The 23,927-nt window shown below is 39.1% G+C and overlaps 1 protein-coding gene across 1 annotated transcript in view; it reads right to left on the reverse strand.

Moving 5' to 3' along the window:
• PDE5A (phosphodiesterase 5A) overlaps positions 1–23,927 on the reverse strand; it is a 191,656-nt gene that overhangs the window by 40,558 nt on the left and 127,171 nt on the right. The window contains exon 12 of the mRNA XM_007952375.2: positions 6,192–6,338. Coding sequence (XP_007950566.1) covers positions 6,192–6,338 — 147 coding nt within the window. The remainder of the gene's footprint in view (positions 1–6,191; positions 6,339–23,927) is intronic.

The raw sequence follows: 23,927 nt of genomic DNA on the forward strand, positions 1-23,927 counted from the left end.
AATGTCATTGAGTTGATTCTGACTCATAGTGACCTCTGTTGGGTTTCCGAGGTTGTAAATCTTTACAGTAAGGCGGCTAGTGAGTTTGAACTGCTGACCTTCTGGTTAGCAGCCAAATGCCTCATCCACTATGCCACCAGAGCTCCACATTCTATAACATTTCCAGGGACTCGTGGGCTCTCAGCATGGTTATTTGGCATTTGTGTTAGTATTAGAATCTCTTCAAATTAGAGTGATTTATTATACTTTGGGGATCTGTAAAGATAAATACATGTTTCTTCCTGCATTTATAAATGGGGATTCTTCAAACACAAACAGCACTGCCTGGGGAATGGAAAATGTACCAGGGGAAAGAACATTCCTTTGACCATAACTAACAAGGTATGATGGGCTGCAGACAGGACAAAAACAAGCTTTCTTCACTGTTGGTGGAAACCTGCTTACAGATGATTTTGTGTGTAAATAATGTTTTCATATTCTCCCTTTTATTTTTAGGTCTTTCTGTTCTTATTCTATAACTTAATTCACCGGGAGTGTGGGTAACAAAGAATCCTACTGTCTCCTAGCCCTTCTCTCCATGAGTCATCATCGTATTTCAAAGAGAGGGTTTCAGTGTGCTTAAGATTGGTAGGAAGTCTCTGGATGGCGCAAATGGTAAGCACACTTGGCTGTTAAAGAAAAGGTTGGAGGTTCAAGCCCACTCAAAAGCATCTTGGAAGAAAGGCCTGGTGGTGCACTTTGGAAAAAGCAGCCATTGAAAACCTTTTGGAGTAAATATAGTTCTACTCTGACACATAAGAGGTTGCATTGATTTGATGGCAATCTTTTTTTTCAAGATTGATATGTCTTAACCCCAAGTACACTGCAGATTCTTTTATTATGACCACTTCTGAACAAAGTCTGACAAGAAGGTCATGGATTTTCTTATTAGGAGATTGTTGAGTAAGAGCTATAAACTTTCTTTGGTATACTTAGAAACCATGTGGTTTAGTGTTATAGAAAATAATAGGTCATTAATTAAATGAGCAAGAAAAACTTGATATATTATGGTTTTATTACTCATAAATCTGTAAATATAGTTAAATGTGTACATATACCATATCGTATAAAACAATAACCAAAATGACCCTATGCAGCTGATTTCTAGTTGACTATTCTAAAGCACTTCTAAGGAGCCCTAATGGCACAGTAGTTTAAGTACTCAGCTGTTAACTGAAAGGTCAGTGGTTCAAATCCACCAGCTGCTACACAGAAGAAAATATCTGCTCTTGTAAAGATATTAGCCTAGGAAATTCTATGGGGGCAATTCTACTCAGTCCTATAGGTCTTCGAGTTAGAATCAACTTGATGGCAATAGGATTGCACTTCTATTAAGAAAGGGCTAATAGAATTGGGTAGGGAGCTCTGGTAGCATAGTGCCTAAGGCACTTGACTACTCACTAGAAGGCTGGCGGTTCAAACCCACCAGCCACTCCTCGGAAGGAAGGTTGGGCAACCCTACTTCCGTAGTGATACTGCCTCGGAAACCCAAGGAGGGGTCGCTATGAGTCGGGGCCGACTCGACGGCAAACAACAACAACAACAACAACAATGCATAAAGGGGTTAATAACTAGAATTAAATACAGTTTTGGATTTTGTCATCAGCATGTTCTAAACAGTATCCTGGGAAATGGTGGTTAGATCTGTTATGTGCCCAGTGGATAAGGAGAAACATTCAAATTTGTGACTTAGTGTTTGGTCCAGGACTATTAGCTATTTGCAGTTTGGATGATTCTAGAGAGCATGTTCATTACACTGAATTAGTATTCAATCACCATAGAAGGCTTCCTAGGATCTGGTGACATATTCAAGATGCTATAGGAGAAAAGGAAGAAACATAAAAGACAGCTCAGTTTCTGCCTTCATGAAATTCATTCAGTAATGGAAATAACAAAAGTACAAGCATACATACAAAAAATAAATAAACTGACATATAAACCAAGAGCACAAGTTTATAAACTGTCAAACAGCAATCCAAGGAGCATGAAGAGAGATTCTAGGGCCAGGCCGAGCAAGAGAAAACTATGTTGTGGCATAAAATGGAGCAGATATTCTTCAGAGAAAGAATGACATGTGGAAAATACAAGGTAAAAATAAGTACAGCACATGCAGATATTCTGAGTAGAGCAAAGAATCTGTTTCAGAGATTGGTAAAATGCAATGTTGGTGGGGTGGTTACAGGACAGTAATTCAAGGAGATTTGTAAGTCGAGCCAAGACATGAAACTCTGACTTATCTTTCAACAGGAAATATTCTTTGTCAGGGAAGCTTCAAGATGCTAACATCCTCTCCAGTCATAACATTTTAATTGCATCATACTAAATTATATTGACAGTAATATCTAAAATAAATAAAACAGAAGAGGTGCTAAAGCAGGAAGGCCAACCAGAATGACTGTGATGTTCAAGCTGATGTTGACCAGAATTAGAGTAGTAGTTATTCAAACAGAAAAGAAGGGTAGATGAATCACAAATTGAGGAGAAATATTTGCCTAATGGATAAAAGTTCAAGAAAAGGTAAGAATGAAGATTGCTAAAGAAACTGTGAGTAACTATCTTTATACTCAACCCTCAAATGCTATCTAAAAACCAAATAAGAAATAAATCAACTTATAAAAATTCCATAAACAGAGACAAGAATCACATAACTTTGTTATGGCCAATCCCCTTCAACAGAAGCATTACTAGTAAGTTTAAAGTATGAAAGCTCTTGGGAATTGAAGGAGATTTGAGAAGTCATCTATGTTTACTGTAACTAACAGGAAGCAGAACTGAATGAAGTCTTCATTTTATTAATAGAAAAATATTGAAAAATCAAGTCCACTAATCTACAATACAGACTTTTGTGGAAATGACATTACTATAGTCAAATTTTGCCTAAGAATGGGGTAATTCACATATACTCTGTATCTGTGTGTTAAGTAGAATATTCACACATCTACACACACACTGACTTGATGGGACCTAACAACAACAACACACATAGATACATACATAGATGCATTTATAATTCTCACAAGACTCCCATGAAGAAGGTATTAACATTACTCCCAATTAACCTATTAGAAAACTGAGGATGTAAGAGTTTAAGTAAATTTCTCAAGGGAATAAGAATCATTAGTAGATCAAAGATGCAAACTCAGGTCTGTCCAACTCAAAATCCATGATCTTTCTACTCTACCATGTTGTCTCAATTTCTTCATTTACAAAATAGTGACAGTAATAAACAAAGAACTTTCCCTGAGTGCTTGTTGTAATGATTTAATGAAACGATATACCTTAGTCAACATAATCTAACAAGAGTGAAGTAGTATTAGAGAACAGTCTACAGATAGTTGTTTCTTGTTTTCACCTAAGAAAGAGTAATATAACCTTTAAACTCAAGAAAGAATTAGACTCAGGGTTCCCAATAACACCATAATAATGACATAATAATGAGCTTAGTTTTCATGGCTAACAGTGAGGGCTGTGAGAGCAAGGACAACTCATCTCTGAAAGGTACACCTAGCATAGTGGTTGATACACAAATGTATCATAATTCATTGCAGGAATTAATGGACTGCTGAAAAGTAAAGGCCTTCAAGATATTTAAATTTCCTCATAAGAAATCTTTATAAGGAGACTAGATACTGAACTGATTAGAAGAAATAACTTTTTTTTTAAATTGTGCTTTAGATGCAAGTTTACAGAGCAGAGTCTGTTTTACATTCAACATTTCGTGTACATTTAGTTTCATTCCCCATTTACCATCCCCAACCCTAACCCAATCTCCTCCCCTCCCTGCCCAATAACCCCCCCACCTCCTTCCCATGACCCTCATACTTATGCACCCCTGTGAGTCCTGCAATTTCCTCCATTCCAATGTTGCTCCTCTGGTGAACTGTGGTCGATTGCTCCAAGGGATGCATTTCCATAGAGTATGTGGGTGTGTCACCCTGGGTTGAGCTGTCTGCATATACATCTTGTTTACTATTGGGCTGAGAGCCAGCCCCTGGGAGTGAGTTTTATTCCAGGCCCAGCCCAAAATGTACCCCAGGGCCATAGCAATGGGGCTCTCACCAGACTACATCCGACCAGTAATTCTGGTCATTACTGAGTTTTTGGATTTTGTTCCATGTTTTTCTTCCCACTCTATCCAGGATCTCCAGTTTTGATTCTTTCCTGAGTGGTTGGCTTTGGTAGCTAGGCACCATCTAGTGCTTCTGGTCTTGAAGTCCATCATGTTCTAGGGCTGATTGCTTCCAAATGACCTTGGTTTTTTTGCACTCTTTTTCCCTTCTGACAATAGGAGACCATTAGCTGCATCTTAAATGGACGCCTGAAAGCTTTTAAGACCCCAGTCACTACTCCCCAATGTAGGATGAGGAACAAGATCAGAAAAAATAACTTTAAAGGCAAGATTACTGACTTTATTACTGACAAGATTATTATGACTTTTTTTCAAAAAGTCCTTTCTAGTCTCCCTTAAGGAGCTCTGGTGGCTCACTGCCTAAGGCATTTTGATTGTTAACCAGAAAGTTGGTGGTTCAAACCTACCAGCCACTCCATAGAAGGAAGACCAGGCAAGGCACTTCCATAAAGATTTATCACCCCGGAAACCCAATGGGGGTTGTAGTGAGTCGGAATCCACTCTATGGCAGTGACTTTGGTTTGGTTTTAGGCTCCCTAGGAGCTCTGGTAGAGTAGTGCCTAAGGCATTTGACTGCTAACCAGAAGGCTAGTGGCTCAAACCCACCAGCCACTCCTTGGACGGAAGGTTGGGCAATCTACTTCTGTAGTTATACTGCCTCGGAAACCCAAGGAGGGGTTGCTATGAGTTGGACCTGATTCAACAGCAGTGAGTTTGGTTTTTATGGTTTGAGTCTGATGTTATATACCTGTATAAAAACCAAACTCACCGTCATTGAGTGGATTCTGACCCACAGCAACCTCCATTAGATTTCCAAGACTGTAAATATTTATGGAAGAAGACTGCCTCCTCTTTTTTCTGTGGAGTGGCTGGTGGATTTGAACCAACAACCTTTTGGTTAGCAGCCAAATGCCTTAACCACTACACCATGAGATTGCCTTATTATATACCTATACAGGCACTATAAAACAGAGTTCCCTGATATCTCCAAACTATATTAAAAGGTATTGCAAGGCTTTGCTACTTTCTGAGAATAAGGTACCCAACAGGGTTAAAATCAGTTTTCATCTTTACCCTATGTGGGTTACCATGTTATTTCAACCAAGAGCTTGGGCTCACATCAAGCCCCCTTATTTTTCTCTCCAGTTGATTCTCTTACCACTCTCACCCCCTCAACTAGTCTCCACTCTCTGCATCCCTAATCTTTCCCATCATCCTGCCTTTGCAAACCCTGTTCTCACTTTTTGGTTTACTGTTCCTCTATTCTTCAATCTGGTGCTTGACAGATGGTCAGAGTCTTTTTAATAGTTGATAATTTTTCTTTAAAAATACGGGTTTGCATTAGGTGATGGTTTATGTCTTAGTCATCTAGTGCTGCTGCAACAGAAATACCAAGAGTGAATGGCTTTAACAAACAGAAATTTATTTTCTCACAGCTTAGAAGGGTAGAAGTTTGAATCCAATGCACCAGCTGGAGGGGCAGGCTTTCTCTCTCTCTTGGTTGTTGGGGGGAAGGTCCTTGTCTCTTCAGCTTGTTTTGTGGTTCTTAGGAGATGATCTCTGAAGGAAATCTGGTGGCACAGCACCTAAGGCATTTGACTACTAACCAGAAGGTTGGTGGTTTAAACCCACCAGTCACTCTGCAGAAGGAAGACTGGGCAATCTACTTCTACCTGTGTGGCTTGGCAGCAATGTATACCCCATCTCTCCTCTGCTTGCTTTTCTAATCTCTTTTACTCTCAAAAAGGACTTACTTAAGATATACTTTAGGCTAATCTTTTCTCATTAACGTAACAAAGACAACTCATTCCCAAATGGGATTATACCCATAGGCACAGAGGTTACGACTTACAACACATTTTTTTGGGGACATAAATCAATCTGTAACAGTGTATTAATCACTGAAATTGAAAAATTCTTATTTCCTATTTGCTTTCAAAACTAATTCTCTTTCTTATACACACATATACATACACATACACATACACTTGTGCTTTTCCAAAAACCAACACTGTATTCCTACCTCATGTTTCATCTGGAAGTTCTGCACAAGGTTGAGGTCAGTGAACATCCGAATGGTACACAGTGCCGTTTCCAGATCAGACAGCTCAAAGTCACTGAAGCTGAAGTCAGTAATTTTCAGGGTCTGAGCAGATGGTACAATAGCAGCCTTAGGTAAAGTAAGAAGAAAATGAAATAAAGCTGTTAATTAATGCAGCAGTGATTCACGAAGCTTTCTCACATTGCTATAGGGAAAAAGTGTGTTCTGATTATTACTATTATTGTTTTTTAATGTACTACACTAGAAATCCTTTAGTACAGGAACTGTTCCCATTTTTATTTTTCAAACTGAGCCACATGGGAGTAACAAATGTGGTCCCAGGTAGGCTAAGTGAAGAAGAGGGTGGCCTTTCTGAGATCATCACCTAAAACAGGAAGAAGCATGAAGGCTTCTGATGATCTGGCCCTTTTATACATCCCCCAGTCTATTTAACCAACCAGTACTTATTATTTAGTCAACAGGCAATTATTCTGGGCTTGCCCCCTGCTATTGGTTATGAATAAAGTGAGTAGTGAGAATGTTTTAACCTTTTAGATTTAATTCTCAGGACAACTTTATAAAGTGGATTACTTAGGTCCACTTCTCAGATGTGGAAATTTGAGCACAAAAAGGTTAATTTTCTTGCCCGTGTGTGTGGTATGGAATTAAATACCTTATCAAAAGGCAATCTGAATTTTACCTGGATTTGTTGGGGAGCCCTGGGTGGGTCCTCTTCAGCCAAACCAAGGAACAGTCAGAGCTCTCACCTCCTCACCCCCCAACGCATTAGGCAAAGGTCAGTTCCTGAGAGTGGTATTTGACTTTTACCATTGGATGGAGGGTTTGCCCAGTGACTGATAAAAACTCTAGGACAGAGAGGCTCAGATGGGGTTACCTGACTGAGGAGAGCCAGGAAGGGAATGCATCCTTTGGGCACAGAGGCCCTGCAGTAAAAACCTCCTAAGCCAGGTAGACCTAAAACCTCAATAGAGGTAGTGGCTGCGACTCAAAAGAGGCAGAGCCAACGAGCAGCCCAAATATGGCAGCACAGAGCAAAGGCCAAACCTGGGCCAAGAGCTCTAACACTCTCAGAGGCGGGGCATGCCCTGAAGAAGGATGTCTAAGAGCGGGCTGGGAGGTGCTAGGTGCCAGCTGAGAGTAGCAACTTACTGCCTGACAGTGGATTCCCCCCACATAACATCACAGGTCATATAAAACTTCTCTGATGAAACTGAAGAATGAACTAAGAATGAACATCAGTTTTCTGGAAGGGTAAGCAGGTCCCTTTTGAGACAAATTATGTCTCCTTGAGAGACAGAGAACTCATGCTGGGACCCCTTCTGAACCTCACCCTTTGTGTACCTTCATTTCAGTTTGTATCATATATGTGTGTGTGTGTGTATAATATTTATTATGATTTGGGTGAAAGTTTACAGAGCAAATTCATTTTCCATACAGCAGTTCATACACATTTTGTTTCATGCCATTGACTGCAATTCCCTACAATGTAACAGCTCTCTTCCTACTTCCTCCCCATAGTCACCTCTTCTCTGTGTCCTTCTTTCCTATATATTCTGCCCCCACCTCACCCTCTGAGCTATCACTGCCATTCTGTTCTCCCATGATTAATTGCTCTAGGGAATGTATCTACCTGATGTCAATGTTCACCATACACACACACACACACACACACACACACATATGACTGTCTATTTGGCCTTGGTGATAGAAATAATGCTGGAGATCACATGATAGAATTTTGCAAGACCAACAACTTATTCATTGCAAATATCTTTTTTCAACAACACAAATGGCAGCTATACATGTGGACTTCACCAGATGGAATATACAGGAGTCAGACTGACTACATATGTGGCAAGAGGTGATGGAAAAGCTCAATATCTTCAGCCAAAACAAGGCCAGGAGCTGATTATGGAACAGACTATCAACTGCTCATATGCAAGTTCAACTTGAAGTTGAAGACAATTGAAACAAGCCCACAAGAGTCAAAATACGATCTTGAATGTATCCTTCCTGAATTTAGAGATCATCTAAAGAATAGATTTGATGCATTTAACACCAATGACTGAAAACCAGAAGAATTGTGGGATGACATCAAGAACATCATACATGAAGAAAGCAAGAGGTCATTAATAAGATGAGAAAAAAAGGAAAGACAATGGATGACAGAAGAGACTCTGAAGCTTGTCCTTGAGTGGAGAGTAGCCAAAGCAAATGGAAGAAATGACAAGATGAAAGAGCTAAACAGAAGATTTCAAAGAACAGCTTTAGCAGACAAAGCCGATTATTATAATGAAATGTGCAAAGATCTGGAGTTAGAGGGAAGAAAGGGAAGAACGTGCTCAGTATTGCTCAAGCTGAAAGAACTGAGGAAAAAATTCAAGCCTCGAGTTGCAATATTGAAAGATTCTATGGGCAAAATATTGAATCATGTAAGAAGTAGAATAAATACACAGAGTCACTGTACCAAAAATAACTGGTCGATCTTCATCCATTTCAGGAGGTGGCATATGTTCAAGAACCAATGATATTGAAGGAAGAAGTTGAAGCTGCACTGAAGGAACTGCCAAAGAACAAGGCTCCAGGAATTTATGGAATACCCACTGAGATGTTTCAACAAGTGGATGCCCCACCGGAGGCACTCACTTGGTTATGCCAAGAGATTTGGAAGATAGCTACCTGGCCAACTGACTTCAGAGATCCATATTTGTACCCATTCCAAAGAAAGGTGATCCCACAGAATGTGGAAATTATAGACAATATCATTAATATCGCATGCAAGTAAAATCTTACTGAAGATAATTCAAAAACGGTTGCAGCAGTATATTGACAGAATTTTCAGAGATGTAAGGTGGATTCAGAAAAGGATATGGAACAAGGGATATCATTGCTGATGTCAGATGGAACTTGGCTCAAAGCAAAGAATACCAGAAAGATGTTTACTTGTGTTTTATTGACTATGCCAATGCATTTGATTGTGTGGATCATAACAAATTGTGGATAACATTGAGAAGAACGGGAATTCCAGAACACTTAATTGTGCTCACGAGGAACCTGTACATAGAACAAGAGGCTGTAGTTCAAACAGAACAAGGGAACAATGCATGGTTTAAAATCAAGAAGGGAGTGCATCAGGGATGTATCCTTTCGCAAATAATCTGAGAAACTGGACTATAAGAAGAACCTGGCATCAGGATTGGAGGAAGAATCATTAATAACCTGTGATACGCTGACAACACAACTTTGCTTGCTGAAAGGGAGGATGAGAAGCATGTACTGAGGAAGACTGAAGAATACAGTCTGCAGTATGGATTATATCTCAATATAAAGAAAACAAAAATCCTCACAACTGGACCTATAAGCAGCATCACGATAAATGGAGAAAATAATGAAGTTGTCAAAGACTTCACATTGATTGGTTCTACAACTGACGCCAATGGAAGCAGCAATTAGGATATCACATGACGTATAGCACTGGGCAAGTCAGCTGCAAGAGACCTCTTTCAAATGCTGAGCAGCAAAGATGTCTCCTTGAGGTCTACGGTGTGCCTGACACAAGCCATGATATTTTCAATCACCTCATATGCATGTGAGAGCTGGACAATGAATAAGGAGGATCGAAGAAGAATTGATGCTTTGAGTTATGGTGCTGCTAGCAAAGAAAGCTGGAAGTACCATGGACTAAATGAACTAACAAATCTGTCCTGGAGGAAGTGCAGCAGGAATACTCCTTGGAAGCGAGAATGGCTAGACTTCGTCTCATCTACTTTGGTCATGTTATCAGAAGGGACCATTCCCTGGAGAAGGATGTCATGCTTGGTAAGGTGGAGGGTTGATGAAAGAGGGGAAGGCCCTTCACGAGATGGACTGACACAGTGGCTGCGGTGACAGAATCAAGTATAGCAGGGATCACAGAGCTGGTGCAGAACTGGGCGGTGTTTCACTCTTCTATGCATAGGTCGCTTTGAGTCAGAGATGACTCTATGGCACCTACAACAACAACATATGCCTGTCTATTGTTTGGCTGGAAGCCACAGGAATGAGTTCAATACCAGACCTGAAGAGCAACTAGGGGCCATAGTCTCGGGGGGTCTCACCAGGCTCTATCAGACTAGTAAACCTAGTCTTTTTTTTTTTTTTTTTTAATTGTTTTGAGTTTTATTCCACGTTGTTCTCCCTCTAGCCAGAATCTCCTGCACTGATCTCTTTCCAAGTGATTGACACTGGTAGCCAGGCACCATCTAGTTCTTATGGTCTGATGGTCATATAGGTTGAGGACTGTGTGATCTGTTGTTGTTGTTAAGTGCCATGGAGTTGGATCCAACTCACAGCGACCCCTCCTTGGGTTTCCGAGGCAGTATCACTACGGAAGTAGATTGCCCAACCTTCCTTCTGAGGAATTGTTTCCATGCATCTTTGGTTTTCTTCATTCTTCTTCGCTTTGGGTGAGGAGAGACCCATTGTTGCATCTGGATAGCCCCTTGCAAGCTTTTAAGACCCCAGCTGCTACACACCAAAGAAGGCTGTAGAACACTACTTTTGTGTAGTATGTTATGCCAATTGAGCTTCACGTCCCCTGCAACCACAGTCCCGAGCCCACAGGTCCAACTACTTGCGGTTGGCTGTGGTCGAGATGTTATCACAACTTTGCCCCTTGTTAGCTCTATTATATATTTGGACATTCTTACAGCACATACAAATACACATGTAGAAATATTGTCTGCCAACCTTATATATGGTCATGGGTATATTCCTTTTTGTCTACACATACCTGATCATTCAGCCTGTCTACCCATTTATTTACCCATAGATTTAATGTTTGTTATCACTGACTATGCAGTATTATGTATGTAAAAGGATTTACCTTTGTCGCCTGTACCTCTTGTGTACCTCTCTGTGTCTTCCTCTTCCTCATCACCACTGTGTTGATCACTCACTTTTGGTACACTGCCTCTTTCTCTGTTACATTAAAGTTGTTATTGTAGATATGGTGTTTCTGTGAGTTCTCTGTGATCACTGCAATGAATTATCAAACCCAACAGGGAAAGAGTGCTATGGAGGAATGACTAATGTCAGAGATAGTGGAGAAGTCACAGGAGAGTATATTTGATCTTTGCCTCATAAAAACTAGAATCATCCTGATTCTTATATTCAGAGTCATTATTTCACCATAATAGCCCACCTACTTAAGGAATAAAGACAGGTTTCCAGTCAAGGCAGGCCATCTTGCTCTCAGCTTTGACATAATCCCTACTCTGGAGCCTAGAAGAACTTGTCTTCCAGGATACTTGCTCCACCCGAGCTTTATCCTAGTAATCACCTGGGGTGCCTACTAAACACACTCGGAGATTCTGATTCAGTAGGTCTGAGAGTCTGTTTTTCTATTTTAGAATAAGATCTATTTCTAATTAACATCCTTGGTTTTGATTTTTATAATCATTTAAACATGGCAAATACTTGTAATTTCTTCAAATATGCCATGGTCTTTTTCATCAATGTGCCTTTACACCTTCTGCTTCTACTTGCAAAGCATCCCCACTCTCTTCAACTGATGGACTCCTTTAAGGCCTAATTCCCATCCAAAGAAGGATTAAGTTCCCTCTGAGCTAGCACCAAACTGTTCAATTACATAAAGTTCGTTCTTAGGTGTCATTGAGTCATCACCGACTCATAGCGATCCCATGCACAGCAGGATATAAAGTTTACTATAATGTAACTTCCTACTCACCTTTTTCTCAAACTACACTGGGAGCTATAGGTTGGGCTGTATCTTACATACCATTTTTTTTTAAACCATGTGAGTACAAATGGACACAGTTTTAATATTTGTTACTACATATCTTTATTAAATGAATGGGAGGAAGGAAATATCTCATTGCCGTGGCTCAATGTGAGTCAACAAACTCTGTATTTAAGGTCCCAAAGCTTCCTGGAGGGTGAGCTCTTTAATGTGAGCTGCAAAACTAGAGATGTGGCAAATGAGTTCCAACCTGTTTTGTTTGGTACAGAGTACTTTTTAAAAATCACCCAATCTGTTATTCTGTTGTTTTTAGTTACTTTCAGGTTGACTCCAACTCAGGGTGACCTAATGTATAACAGAACAAAATACTGCTGGTCCTGAGCCATCTTCATAATCATTGGTATGTCTGACTGAGTCTACTTTTTCAGCTATTTGATCAATCCATCTCACTGTTTCCCTTCTTTTCACTGACCCTGCCCTTTACCATATATATCCTTTTCCAGTGATTGGTATGTCCTGATGACATGTCCAAAGTAAGTGAGTAGAAGTCTTACCATCCTTGTTTCTAAGAAGCATTCCAGTTATATTTCTTCTAGGACTGATCCCCCCCACCCCCACCCCCACCCCGGCAATTCACAGTATTTCAATATTATTCACCAACCCTACCATCTGAACACATCAATTCTTCTGTCTCCTTTTTTCATTGTCCAGCTTTGGCATGCATATGAGGCAATTGAAAAGAATATGGCTTGGGTCAGATGCACCTTAATTGTCAAAGTGATATCTTTGATATACTGTTTAAAAGTCTAGAGAATTTAATGAAGATAAAATTAGGGTTTCCAGATTTCCTGAAAATCCAGGCCACATGACCCCCAATTCCCAAGAAGCAACAGTTGACTGGGGAGAAGAACCCTGGCTCCCTCAGACTGAGCAGAGCTCTCAGGCTTCTCACTAGGATTTCCTGCTGGGTCCCTGTAGGTATCAGAATTTGCAGAAACTCCTCCAGTTCTTCCACCCCCTTAATGATTCACCCTCCCAATACTTTCTTAACTGCTTTAGTCAGATCAAGCTGAAATTACCCTACTGGAAAGAAGCTTTAACTTGGTGCAGGGTAGAGGGAAGAAACGAAGAAATTTGAAGTAGGCATTAAGAAATGGAGCCTACTTCAAATTCTGGCTTATGAACATCTGACTTATGAAATACATGTACTTGCCCTTTAATGTTATGTAAATTTGCCCTCACTTTGAAACAATTGAACTAACTCCTACTCACAACAAATTCATCACAATCACCTTCAACTTGCTGCACTTACACCTTTTAAATTACTGAAAAAGCTTTGAGTCTTTTCTTGCACTAAAACCAAACCTACTGCCACCGAGTTGACTGAGATTCATAGCAACCCCATAGGAGAGAGAACTGCCCTGCTCCATATGATTTCTAAGACATAATATGGAAGCAGACTATCACAGCTTTCTCTGGCAGAATGCCTGTTGGGTTCAAACCGCTGACTTTTAATGTTCTACCACTGCACCACCAGGGCTCCTTCTTGCACGAAAGTAAAACTAAGAACCATATGCATCTGTTCCAACTTACATACAAATTCAACTTAAAGACTCAGACTTGAAGACAAGAACAGTTCTTGCTGGGAACATGGGGACTGCCTGTATTCCCTTTTGCTTGTTTGGCCACATCACACCACAACTCAACCTTTCCAAGCTGACCCAGTGGGGACTTGCAAACATTTTCCTTAAAATCTTGTGGTCAGTGATGAGGGATTCAGAATTCCTGGTTTATTACCAATAAGTCACGAGAAAGTAAGAAACCAGTTAAACTCTTGTTAACTTCATTGACCATCACATGGGGATTCAACTTTGTCTCCCACTTTCTTGGGAAAGGCTTGGGATAAAAGTGATTTTAAATAAAACATTATTACTTTTCTATTCTTACTTTTATTTCATAAAACAAAATATTTTACATAAAATGTGGTATTTCTGGGATACACACACACAAACACACACACAATTCTGGATTGATTCTCATAGCTTCTTTTAGTGTTAGCTTGATTTGTTAGAACTTGCCAAGTAAGCCAGCTTTTATTTTCTAGAAGGAATTAATAGATACAAATTTGAGATCTGCTATTCGCCAGGCACAGGCAAGTCATTAGGCATTTCTGAGTCTGATTTTCTTGAGGGAATAATAAAATGTATGGCACTGTGAACTTGACTAACAGAAATACCATAATTTAAAGGAAACAATTAAAAAAACCAAACTCACTGCCGTGGAGTCAGATCCTACTCACAGCAATCTCTCCTTGGGTTTCTGAGGCAGTATCACTATGGAAGTAGATTGCCTCCTCTTCTTTCCAAGCTGTGGCTGGTGGGTTTGAACCATCAGCCTTCTGGTTAGCAGTCAAATGTCTTAGGCCCTACACTAATTAGGCACTATAAAATACAGTCATGCACCCTCTGTTGGGGCAACGGCCAATTGCACATATGCCTATAAAGCCTGTTGTTGTTGTTGTTATGTGCTGTCGAGTTGGACCCGACTCATAGCGACCCCTCCTTGGGTTTCCGAGGCAGTATCACTATGGAAGTAGATTGCCCCATCTTCCTTCTGACCTATAAAGCCTACTATATTGCAAATTCAAGGCACATATGAATAGTTCATAAAAAGGAGCTATGGTGGCACAGTGGTAAAAGCTCTCAGCTGTTAACCAAAAGGTTGGTGGTTTGAACCCACTAGCTACTCTGTAGGACAAAGATGTGGCAGTCTGTTCCTGTAAAGATTTATAGCCTTAGAAACCCTATGGGGGCAATTCTATTCTTTCCTATAGGGTAGCTGTAAATCAGAAACAACTCCATAGCAGTGGGTTTTTGAGTCACAATGGTTCGTAATAACAAATGAGAGCTACTTTATGACATAAATCAAATATTACTGTATTATTATGTTAAAGAAAGGAGCTCTGGTGGCATACTGGGTAAAGCATTTGGCTGCAAGCCAGAAGGCTGGCAGTTCAAACCCACTTGCTGCTGCTCCATGGGAGGAAGATGATACAATCTATTTTCATAAAGGTTTACAGCCTTGGAAACCCAAAGGGAGTCACTATGAGTTGGGAATTGACCCGATGGCAGGGGGTTTTTATGTTAAAGATGTTTTAGTGTATCTGGAAGTGTTTCTTTAATGTTTTTTTATGCATAAAAGATACACTATATACAATATAATAAGATAAACATTTGACTAACTGGTGTTAGATATGAACCATATCTAACTGTTCTGATTTACATACAAATTTGACTTAAAGACAGACTTAGGAACGGAACTAGTTTGTAATCAAATATGGTGTTTGCACAACATCCAAACACATAACATTTTTTTAAAATTTTACAAGGATTTCGTTTTCCCATGTACATGTCCATATACATATATACACACATATTTTTTAAGAAAAAAAAATCAGATTAGACTACACACTTTTTTATTCATTCATTCATTTATTAAAATATTATAACTTTCCGCTTTTTCTAAAAACTTCAGCTGAAGCCCCACATTTCAGAACTATGGACAACACATTCTACAGGAAGTTATCAGAAGGATACCTTTAGTCTCACTAAAATATAGCAGAAACAGTCTAGCACCTATCAATGCCTGTATTTTACCTCAGCCTTATATAAAATAAAGGAGCTCTGGTGGTGTAGTGCCCAAGGCATTTGACTGCTAACCAGAAGGCTGGTGGTTCAAATCCACCAGCCACTCCTTGGAAGGAAGGTTGGGCAATCTACTTCCGTAGTGATACCGCCTCAGAAACCCAAGGAGGGGACGCTATGAGCTGGATCCGACTCGACAGCAGTGAGTTTGGTTTCTAGTTTGGTTTGGTGGCACAGCGAGTAAGGCATTTGGTTGCTAACCAGAGAACAAAGGTTCAAACCCACCAGCTATTCCTTGGGAGGAAGATGAGGCAACCTACTTCTGTGAAGATTCACAGCCTTGGAAACCAAATGGGGGCTGCCATGAGTCAGAACTGACCCAGTGGCAGTGGGTGTGGTTTTTTGGTTTACATGAAATAAGACTAGAAATATGAGAGGAGATTGAAGAGCATTATCAAAGACCTTTAGTCTCACTAAAATATAGCCTGTGCTTGGATGGCCTTCCTCTCCCCAGTAGGGGAAAGAGAGAGTGCCAACCCCACAGCAGCAAACCACATGAGGAAAGCCCAGGAAAACCAAAAAGAACGATCTGGAATGCCTGTAAGAAGTGAAGACAGCACTTCCTTCCCTGATAAATGTCTGCAGCCTTGTAGAATTTGGGCCCTGTAGCTGCCTTGGGCCCACAGTGGGAGCAAACACTTAACATCTTATTTCACAGAATGCATTGTGGACATTAAGTGATGCAGTCCACATGCAAGCACAATGCTTGTGAATTCTCAGGCAATAGTGTTCACATATTTTAGTGCTTAACGGGGATATAGTTAGGGTTTTCTAAAGAGTTTTAATTTGTGTCAAATTAACAAATATTAAATACTAAAAATATACAATGCTCACTAGGTTAAAGATTCAGTTGGACAAATAGCTCAGAAGCATAATTTTGTTTCCTTGTAGGTTTTTTAATTGTATCTGCTACTCAAACAAATAAAGATACTAGTTTGCTTCTAGTGACTTTTTAAAGGAACTCTTAAGTCACCTTAATTTTTGTTGCCTATTCCATTATAACGGGTACGTATTTGGAGTACCTGTTATAATGCCCATGTGCAGTAGGTCAATACTGAATGAATAAATAATTAGTGTTTTGTTTTTTTTGATCATCAACCACCTAACCAGTTATCCATACTTTGCATGAGTGTTTCACAAAAATTTAATTTGGTCAAGAGGAATAACATGAATGTTAATTAACAATGAATCATATTATATCAAAAGAATAAAGAATATATTGTAGAATATGACTTCTCTTTACTTTCAAAAAAATTTAAGAAGAACTTTCTGAAAATTTCTTCTTTCACCTGCACACTGAATGCTTGTGAAAAGAGTTTTCAGCTTGTCTTGTCATTAAAATTTTGATTTCCTCACTTCCAAGAACACTGGAAAGCAATGACCAAAAAGTTTTTAGCAACTCTGATAGGAAGTTACCTAAAATGGCTAATTCTAGATTGTTCCTCTTAAGTAAAGACTTGTTGTTGTTGTTATGTACCGTCAAGTTGGCCCCGACTCATAGCGACCCCTCCTTGGGTTGCCGAGGCAGTATCACTATGGAAGTAGATTGCCCCATCTTCCTTCCAAGGAGTGGCTGGTGGGTTTGAACCGCCAGCCTTCTGGTTAGCAGTCAAGTGCCTTAGGCACTCGCTACCAGAGCTCCCAAATAAAGACTTAGACCTAGATATACTTTATACACAAAAGGTTTACATTTTTTCTTACAACACATGACTTTTCTTCTAGTGAAAAACTACCTGCTCTATTTAGGCTAACTTAAAAATGGGTGTATAATTTTCTAAGTGCTCATTATCAGAATGGCTTGGACAAAAAGGACTTGAGACAAGATAAAGTACGTGAAGGCCTTGATTTCACTACTAAAACAAAAACCAAACGCACTGCCGTGGAGTTGGATCTGACTCATAGCGACCCCTCCTTGGTTTCTGAGGCAGTATCACTATGGAAGTAGATTGCCCAACCTTCCTTCCAAGGAGTGGCTGGTGGATTTGAACCACCAGCCTTCCAGTTAGCAGTCAAGTGCCTTAGGCACTATGCCACCAGAGCTCCCGATTTCACTACTACTAAATACTAATAATTAATCCCCCCAACAACTACCAATACCAGTATTTAATACAATGACTAAAATTTACTGTGGGTATATGTACCAAGAACTCTGCTCACTGCAACTCTGTGAGATAAATTCTTTCATTATTTACTTTTTTACAGATGAAGAAACTGAGGCACAGAGAAATCATGTATTTGCCTGAGAGCTGAGTCACATATTTGAACATACATGTGTCTCTTTAGACCCCATTGTTGTTAATCATCAAAATGAAAACTGTCAATGAAAATGTATCTCAATGCTGAATGACGCATCTGGCTCTATCACCAGTTGGCAGGCTGTTTTACATATTTAATCAACTATTAAATTATTTCTAGCTTCATAATCGTTTTAAGGAAAGAGAAAGAAAAATAGTGCTGAATATACCAAAAGAGCATGAGTTGTACTTTTTCATGCTACATTATTGGCTTCCTGAAAGTATGGATATGCCTGAATCTAGTGATTCATTCAACAAGACAGGCAATCACTAAATGGGTAGCTAGTATTATTATTATGACTCAAGAAATCACAGCCTGATAAAGATAAGCTCATACACAACTGAAAGGCATAATTTTTTAAGTGCTGTAACAAAAAATATATTGGTAGTTTATGTAAGTGATCCCTATCAACAGTGATCCAAACCAAACCAAATCCACTGCCACTGAGTCAATTCTGACTCATAGAGAATCTATAGGACAGAGTAGAACTGCACCATAGGGATGCCAAAGCTGTAATCTTTATGTAAGCTGACTGCCACATCTTTCTTCCATAGAGCAGCTAGTGGGTTCAAACTGCCAACATTTCGGTTAGCAGCCAAGCGCTTAATCACTGTGCCACCAGGGATCCTTAAAATTATATATAGAAGGCAGGTAATGTCAAGATTCTCAGAAAATACTCATATGCTTATAAGTAAAACTTTAGAGTAAACTTATGACTATAATTTGGATTAATATACACAGGTTTAACATCCTGGTTACCTACTTCCACATGTGAAAGTTAGACTAAAATTACATTCTTTAGTACTGTATAGAGTAGTTAGTATATAAGAAACTGTGTTACCCATATTCTGTAGCTAAGGTTACCATTGGGAATCTGGGTCAAAAGTACAGTTGTAAAATGAAAGCAAAACAAGTAAGATTAGCTTGTTAAACAAAAGCAGAAAGAATCAAACAGAAAATCTAGTAAGTCTTGCCAATGTGAACAAAATGTAACCTAGTTAATGTTATAGACTTATATAAGACTGAATGAATCAACCAATGGTTTATAGACAGTCCAAAGAGCAAGGTCTTTATGGAATATTTCTAACACTGCTTGAAGAAGGTGGTGCCTTACTGGATGTGAGGCTACTTCAGTTCAGTGACACTGGTTATCAAGATTATAGTGTCAATGTTCATTCATGTTATGCACCCCCAAATTTTCCATTTATAATTTGTTTCTCCATATTGATTTTCTAAAAAGTGAGAGAATGTGAGGATCATCTTGATATAAGGATTTGGGTCTACTCTGTAACACTGTCTTAGGCATCAGAGAGTTGGGTCAGTTCTGGGTCTGCCTCTTCCTGCTGGATTACCTGAACCAATCACACACATACTTGAACAGGGCTGGGTTCCCATGCAGTTTCTGACTCTGAAAGGTTAAGGTCAAGATGAAGTGCCTTCTGTCCTAGGAAATCATACCAATGTGGCTAGCCTTTTCTTTACATTTTGATACAGAAGACACTTCAGGATCACAACAGAGTCTCAGTTTGTTCCTAGTTCAGTTCCTTATTTAAGAAATTACTGTAAAGTAGAAGCCACAGGGACTGAACTGAATCCACACTGATGCCGTGGCAAAATTGAGTAGCTTATTAAAAAAAAACTAAACAGTGATATCAATTTATCTATTGCTTATTTTATAATAAGAGAGGAAGGTAAAAAAGACAAGCAATAAATTATTCAGTTACTAGAACTTTCTGGCTGTTTAGATAACAAACATTTATTATATACTGTTAACTAATAACTTTATAATAATTATAACCAAATCAGCTGGGATCCCTTTATAGTTACTTTGACAACTTGTGATTAAGGATCATTAAAAGAGGTATGGAAAAGTTCTCAGTTGAAGGCCCTATTTCGGCTACACCCAATTTTAAGTCAAGAGAAAGTTCGTTTTAAAATGGAGAGAAAAAAAAAAACCAAATAAATCAAGGAAAAAAATAATAAGGACTCTAAATTTCCTTCCAGGTAAACTACCTTACTATTACCAGAGAACTTTTCTGGATATAGGCGTAAATATGTAATATACTTCAGTACATGATTTAATTCTCTTAAGAACAAATTTTTAAAAAGAGCTAAGAAAACATTTGACAGCTCTTTTCCCCAAAATTTATTTTAGGTGTTAAACTGAGATAAACAATCAGACAAAGACAGCACTTTTGCTAATTGCTGGGTGACGCAGACTAATGACACACACCTGTGTAGTTGGGACTTTAAAGGAATTTTTATTAGGTTGACAGAAAACTAGAATTGAAATCAGTGCTGAATTTTAACTAATTTAAATGAATTTCTTGATCTATAAGCTAGTGACCTCAAATTTAAAATGCAGCTGCCAGAAACCTAGTTTCCAAATGCAAGAACAGATGGTTTTGAACAATAAGGCAATATAGCAATTTTCAGTTATTTCAAAGTGTTTTTCTCTTGCTAAAATTATAAACATAATTGAGAGGATAATTTTCAGATTTTTTCTGAAAAGACTATACTATTTTTAAAGCGAGAAACAAAGTTTTTATCCTAGTGATTTTTTTTTTAGCATTATCTTTAGCATTTACTCTATTTGCTAGTTTTATTTATCTAAAACAAAGGGCAGAGTGTAACCTTGGCCTCATTTTAGATCTAACCTAATAACTCCAAAGTGCCTGCAAGTACTTCAAATGCATTTCTCCATATGCTAATATCCAACTTGCAATATATATTTAATTGAAAACTGTATCCTTCCAAGAGGAAAAGACAAATGAGCCAATAAGACTGAGGTGAAATATATTTTAAACCTATAAGCCTATGTAAGCAAATGAAAAACTGCTCATTACTGCAAATATTATCAGCAATACAAAAATTAAATATAGTCAATTCAGTATGAGGCTGGCCTCAAAAGAAGCTTAACCTTTCAGGTCAAATCATAGAATGTTCCTTCAGCTGTATGACCAATAGTGATTCACTGTGGAAACGGAGAATGTCTACAAGCTCCCTTTCTATGTCCTTTTGCTCTAACTCCAGTGGATTGTAATGGGGTTTGGGTTCTGTTCTGGCCTGAATGGCAACATCACTTATGACCTCTGAAAAGCTGAGTGAAAAAAACAAACAAACAAAAAAAACCAAAACACCAGTTCCCATCAAGTCAATTCTGACTCATGGCAAACCATGGATTTCACATCAGAACTATGCTATACTTTTAGAAATAGATCACTAGATCTTTCTTCTCAGATACCTCTGGGTGGATTCAAACTACCCAGTTAATAGCCAAGCACTTAGCCACTTGTGTCACCTAAGGAGCTCTGGTGGCATATCAGATAAGGCAATTGGCTGCTAACCAGAAGGTCAGTGGTTCAAATCCATCAGCTGCTCCACAGAAGGAAGATGGGGCAATCTACTTTCTTTTTAAAATACATTTTATTGAAATTTAATTTATGTATAGTGATATACACAAAACTAAAGTAACATGGGTCAATGCACCTTTTTGTTTTTTTTTGCAGTGTTCCCTCCTCTCCCCTCCTACCCCTGGTAATCAACAAAGAAAGTTTCCTCCCATATATAAACCTTTCCTTGACTTTTTACAATATTGAACTAATACTGTATTTCCTTCTGTGACAGACTTACTTCACTCAGCATAATTTTCTCCAAATTCATCGATGTTATGCGGGTCTACATTATTTGCAGATTCTACATTATTCTTTAGGGTTGCATAGTATTACATTATGTGTATGTACCATAGTTTAGTTACCCATTCTTCTGCTGATGGGCACCTAGGTTGTTTCCATCTTTTTGCTATTGTAAATAGTGCTGTGATGAACATGGGTGTGCATATATCTGTTCTTGTCCTGGCTCTCACTTCTTTAGGATATACACCTAGTAATGGGATTGCTGGGTCAAATGGTATTTCTAATTCCAGCTTTTTAAGGAATCATCATACTGCTTTGCACAGTGTCACATTATATAATTTGACAGTCCCACCAGCAGTGTATGAAAGTCCCAATCTCCCCACATCCTCGTATTTGTTATTTTCTGTCTTGTTGAACTTTGCCATTAGTGCTGGGGTGAGATGATATCTCACTGTTGTTTTGATTTGCATCTCTCCAGTGGCTAATGAGCAGCTCTGGTGGTGTAGTGCTTAAGGCATTTGACTGCTAAGCGGAAGGCTGGCAGTTCAAACCCACCAGCCACTCCTCAGAAGGAAGATTGGGCAATCTATTTCTGTAATGATACCGCTTTGGAAACCCAAGCAGGGGTCGCTATGAGTCAGATCCGATTTGACGGCGTGAGTTTAGTGTTTATCACTACGGAAGTAGATTGCCCCATCTTCCTTATAAGGAGTGAGTGGTGGGTTTGAATCGCCAGCCTTCTGGTTAGCAGTCCAATGCCTTAGACACTACACCACCAGAGTTCCTAAACCAAACTCACTGCTGGTGAGTCATATCTAACTCATAATAACCCCTCCTTGGGATTCCGAGTCCATATCACTATGGAATTGCCCAATCTTCCTTCCAAGGAGTGGCTGGTGGGTTTGAACCACTAGCCTTCTGGTTAGCAGTCAAATGCCTTAGGCACTACACTATGCCATCAGAGCTCCTCAGAAACCCAAGGAGGGGTCGTTATGAGTTCAATACGACTCGACAGCAGTGAGTTTGTTTTTTGGTTTTGAGGCTACTGATCATGAGCATTTCTTCATGTATTTGCTGGCCTCCTGAATATTCTCTTTGGTGAAGTGTCTATTCATGTCTCCAGGGCAATCTACTTTCGTAAAGATTTATAGCCTTGGAAACCCAGTGGGGGTCTCTAGGAGTCAGAATCGACTTTGTGGCAGTGAGTTTGGTTTGGTCTTTAGGAACTCCATGAGAACCTGAGTAGGGCATTTTAAAAGTCTAAGTCTCAAATTTCTTTTCACAAAATGCCAATAATATGTACCTGGTAGGTAGGTTGTGGATTAAGTCACTTAGCTAACACACACCAAGAACTTAAAACATGCTGGATATATAGTAAGTGTCCAATAATGACTATTATTATGACTATTGTCTTTTTGCTGTTGAGTTTATAAAACATTCATCTTTCATGGCCAGGACACTTCAAGGTCCGTATCTCTTCACTATGCTGGATTATAAGTCTCACATTCAACCCATTATTCTCTTTTATCTAAGAACATAGTGTCTTCTGGCTTGTAAGCAACTCCTGCTCATAAAAACAAAAATGACAATAAAAAACTTTACAATTCAGCCAACACCTTTCATAGCCGTTTTTCTACTTTCTTTTTCACACAAAACTTATTAGAAAACTTCCTCCACTTCCTTGCCATTTCCTCCTATCTTTTATAACTTTACTCCCCTCAAGTTGCTCTCTCACCAATCACTTGATCACTGTATACAGCAGTATTAGTTCTCGCTTCCTGTATTTCAGCCTTCCTACAACTGATGAGATCTCCTATTTTGAAATGCTATCCTCTTCTGCCTTCAGTGCTACTTCACTCTCCTAAAACTTCTTCCCTTTTAAACCACCACTTTGCTTTCTTCTTAGCTGGTTTCTTTCTGGGCTCCTTCCACATAAAACTATATTCATGAGAGCTCTGGCTTAGTCTTTCAAAGATCTCTCTGTACTGTATCCCAATAGTTTCACCCCCATAACTTCACTACCATGGCGTTACTAACTTGTAAATCTCTACCTTTGGTTCTGACCACCGCCTCCTTACCCTTCTAGTCCTGCTTTGCCTGGCTGCTGGAGACGTCCACTTGGTTGTTCTATCAGCACCTCAAATTTACAACACCCTAAATCAAATCTATCAACTTTGCCTCAAAACAAATCTCTCATCTTAATATTTCTACTTTTGTTAATTAATGGCACCATTATTCTTTGAATTACCAATATCAAAATCTGTAATCTTTAATATTCTTTCTCCCTAACTGCTCATAACAGATAGCATGGTGGTTATATGCA

This window comes from Orycteropus afer, unplaced genomic scaffold (genome assembly GCF_000298275.1).
Source record: "Orycteropus afer afer isolate SDZICR_OR568_19922 unplaced genomic scaffold, OryAfe1.0 scaffold00332, whole genome shotgun sequence".
NCBI lineage: Eukaryota > Metazoa > Chordata > Mammalia > Tubulidentata > Orycteropodidae > Orycteropus > Orycteropus afer.